The 1,901-nt window shown below is 49.2% G+C and overlaps 1 protein-coding gene across 1 annotated transcript in view; it reads right to left on the minus strand.

Annotated features, from left to right (window-relative positions):
• ST6GAL1 (ST6 beta-galactosamide alpha-2,6-sialyltranferase 1) overlaps window positions 1–1,901 on the minus strand; it is a 12,192-nt gene that overhangs the window by 9,872 nt on the left and 419 nt on the right. The window contains 1 exon segment of the mRNA XM_010077561.1: window positions 1,677–1,901. This exon segment is cut by the window's right edge and continues 19 nt beyond it. Within this exon segment, the coding sequence (XP_010075863.1) occupies window positions 1,677–1,901 (225 nt within the window).

Here is a 1,901-nt window from a genome sequence, read left to right on the forward strand (position 1 = left end):
GACTTGGCACAGCCATAACACCACAGAGCCAGGCTGCTGCTGCTGCACAGAGGGCATCCATGCCCGTCACCGTGGCACCCCAGCTTCTCCATACCTACTGGCTAGATTTGGACAGGAAACACTTCACATGACCAGAAGGGTTCAGCTGCAGGAGCAGGACCAGCTTCCCTGCGTCTGTGCTGAGGCCACGAGACCACCACTCACAGCAGCTGCAGCCACGATCCATGGCGAACTGCCAGGACAGAAGGGCTCACCTGGTCCAGAACTGGGTCTTTTCGAGATCATTCTCTTGAAAACTGTCGTCACAAACAATGCTGGAGGATCAGTAACTGCTGGCAATGAAGACTAGTTCCTCAGCTACTTTATTCTCATAGACAAGTGAACCTTGTTTCAAGCTCTTCCAATCCAACACACAAACCCCAGAAAGGTGAAGCTCTGTAGTTGCCACTACAGACCCTTAACTCCACAACCCACCTTGCATCAACGGAGTACAGGGTTATAATTTCCCCATTTAACTGCAGACAGACACCAAGCATTATTACGCCCTAAATTTGCATTTAGAAAGGGTGTTTAATGATTGCACAGGCAGAGTAGCTGGCTCTCTGAAGCACCCTGTCTCCAGGTGGCTGTGCCGCACTCCGTATTTCCCAGATCAGGCTTTCCACTGGCAATTCATAACCTCCAGCAACACCAAGAGCCCAGTAAGAGAAGAGATCTTGTTTACAAGCCTCTCCCATTCTGCTCTGCCAGCCTCCCTTACATTGACTAATTGCTCATTTGATATCTTAACGTGATTACACAAAACAAGTATTTCCTCGGCGTTTAAGGAATAATAATAATTCAGCAATCTGTTGTGCTCATCTATGCAAAAGCATCACTTTAAGCCTGTCAGATGTAGTACATTTTTGGCACCTTCCTCCAACGAAACCATGTATTTTCCTACATGGAAATATGTCAAGTCAAAATTAGGAAAAAAAACCCCGTACATAAATACACTGAACACTCCTGTATCCTTCGATACTCACCCTGCCCAGCTGAAGGCTGTAAGCGCCCAGAACTCTGCAGAATCACTAGCAGAGATGACTGCTTGAGCAGAAAGGCTGGAGTCTGCGACCCAAGCGTGAGGAACGCAAGCCTGGGACAGCAGCAGGGGTTAACGGCGTTTGCCTGGGGCACACTACACAGTGACCTTCCCAGCATCCCCACCTTGTGATGTGGAACTAACTGGTGCTCCAGTTTCTGAACAGGCTCAGAGGCCAGTGGTAGGAACAATGAAATGGCTTTCCATGCCTGACGTCCTCTCACTGTTCCGCAGCCGGGGCACAGCCCATTGCACTTCTTCCCCGCTCTGATACTGAGCCAGCGCTTGCAGGGACTGCATTACAACATGCCGTAGATGCTGTCCTCTAAGGCTTGCAGGCACTGGGATCTAGCACATCCTAAAGGCAGCCTACCCTGTGCAGTGTGTACACTCGGAGAGGCAGGGAGTGTCTGATCATTACTCCCATCTCCTCCTAGGCTGTAACGTTCACTAACTTTAGAAGAAGTTCAAGGATACTACTTCAACCTATTTTAAACACCTCTGTGACCACAGCAGAGACTTACCGGTTACTTCTATTCAGTGTAAGTTATTAAAAAAATGTTATCTGAATTTATGTGACTAGAGAGATACCAACCTATCTCTCGTCCCAGATGAGATGACTTGAGAGACCCGGCTGAGGACACAACAGCACAGCGACCCAGGCGGCCCACTGTTTCATTGAGGCTTTTCCCTGGTAGGTACTGCCGCCATTCAGAGGTATCAAAAGGACCATCTGATCCCTGTATCATGGTCACGTTCACCCTGTCCCGTAGCTGGCAGAGCAGCTTCTCTGGGCTGAGTTTAGCAGCATTCCTCTTTC

Source organism: Pterocles gutturalis, unplaced genomic scaffold (genome assembly GCF_000699245.1).
Source record: "Pterocles gutturalis isolate BGI_N339 unplaced genomic scaffold, ASM69924v1 scaffold1353, whole genome shotgun sequence".
Taxonomy (NCBI): Eukaryota; Metazoa; Chordata; class Aves; order Pterocliformes; family Pteroclidae; genus Pterocles; species Pterocles gutturalis.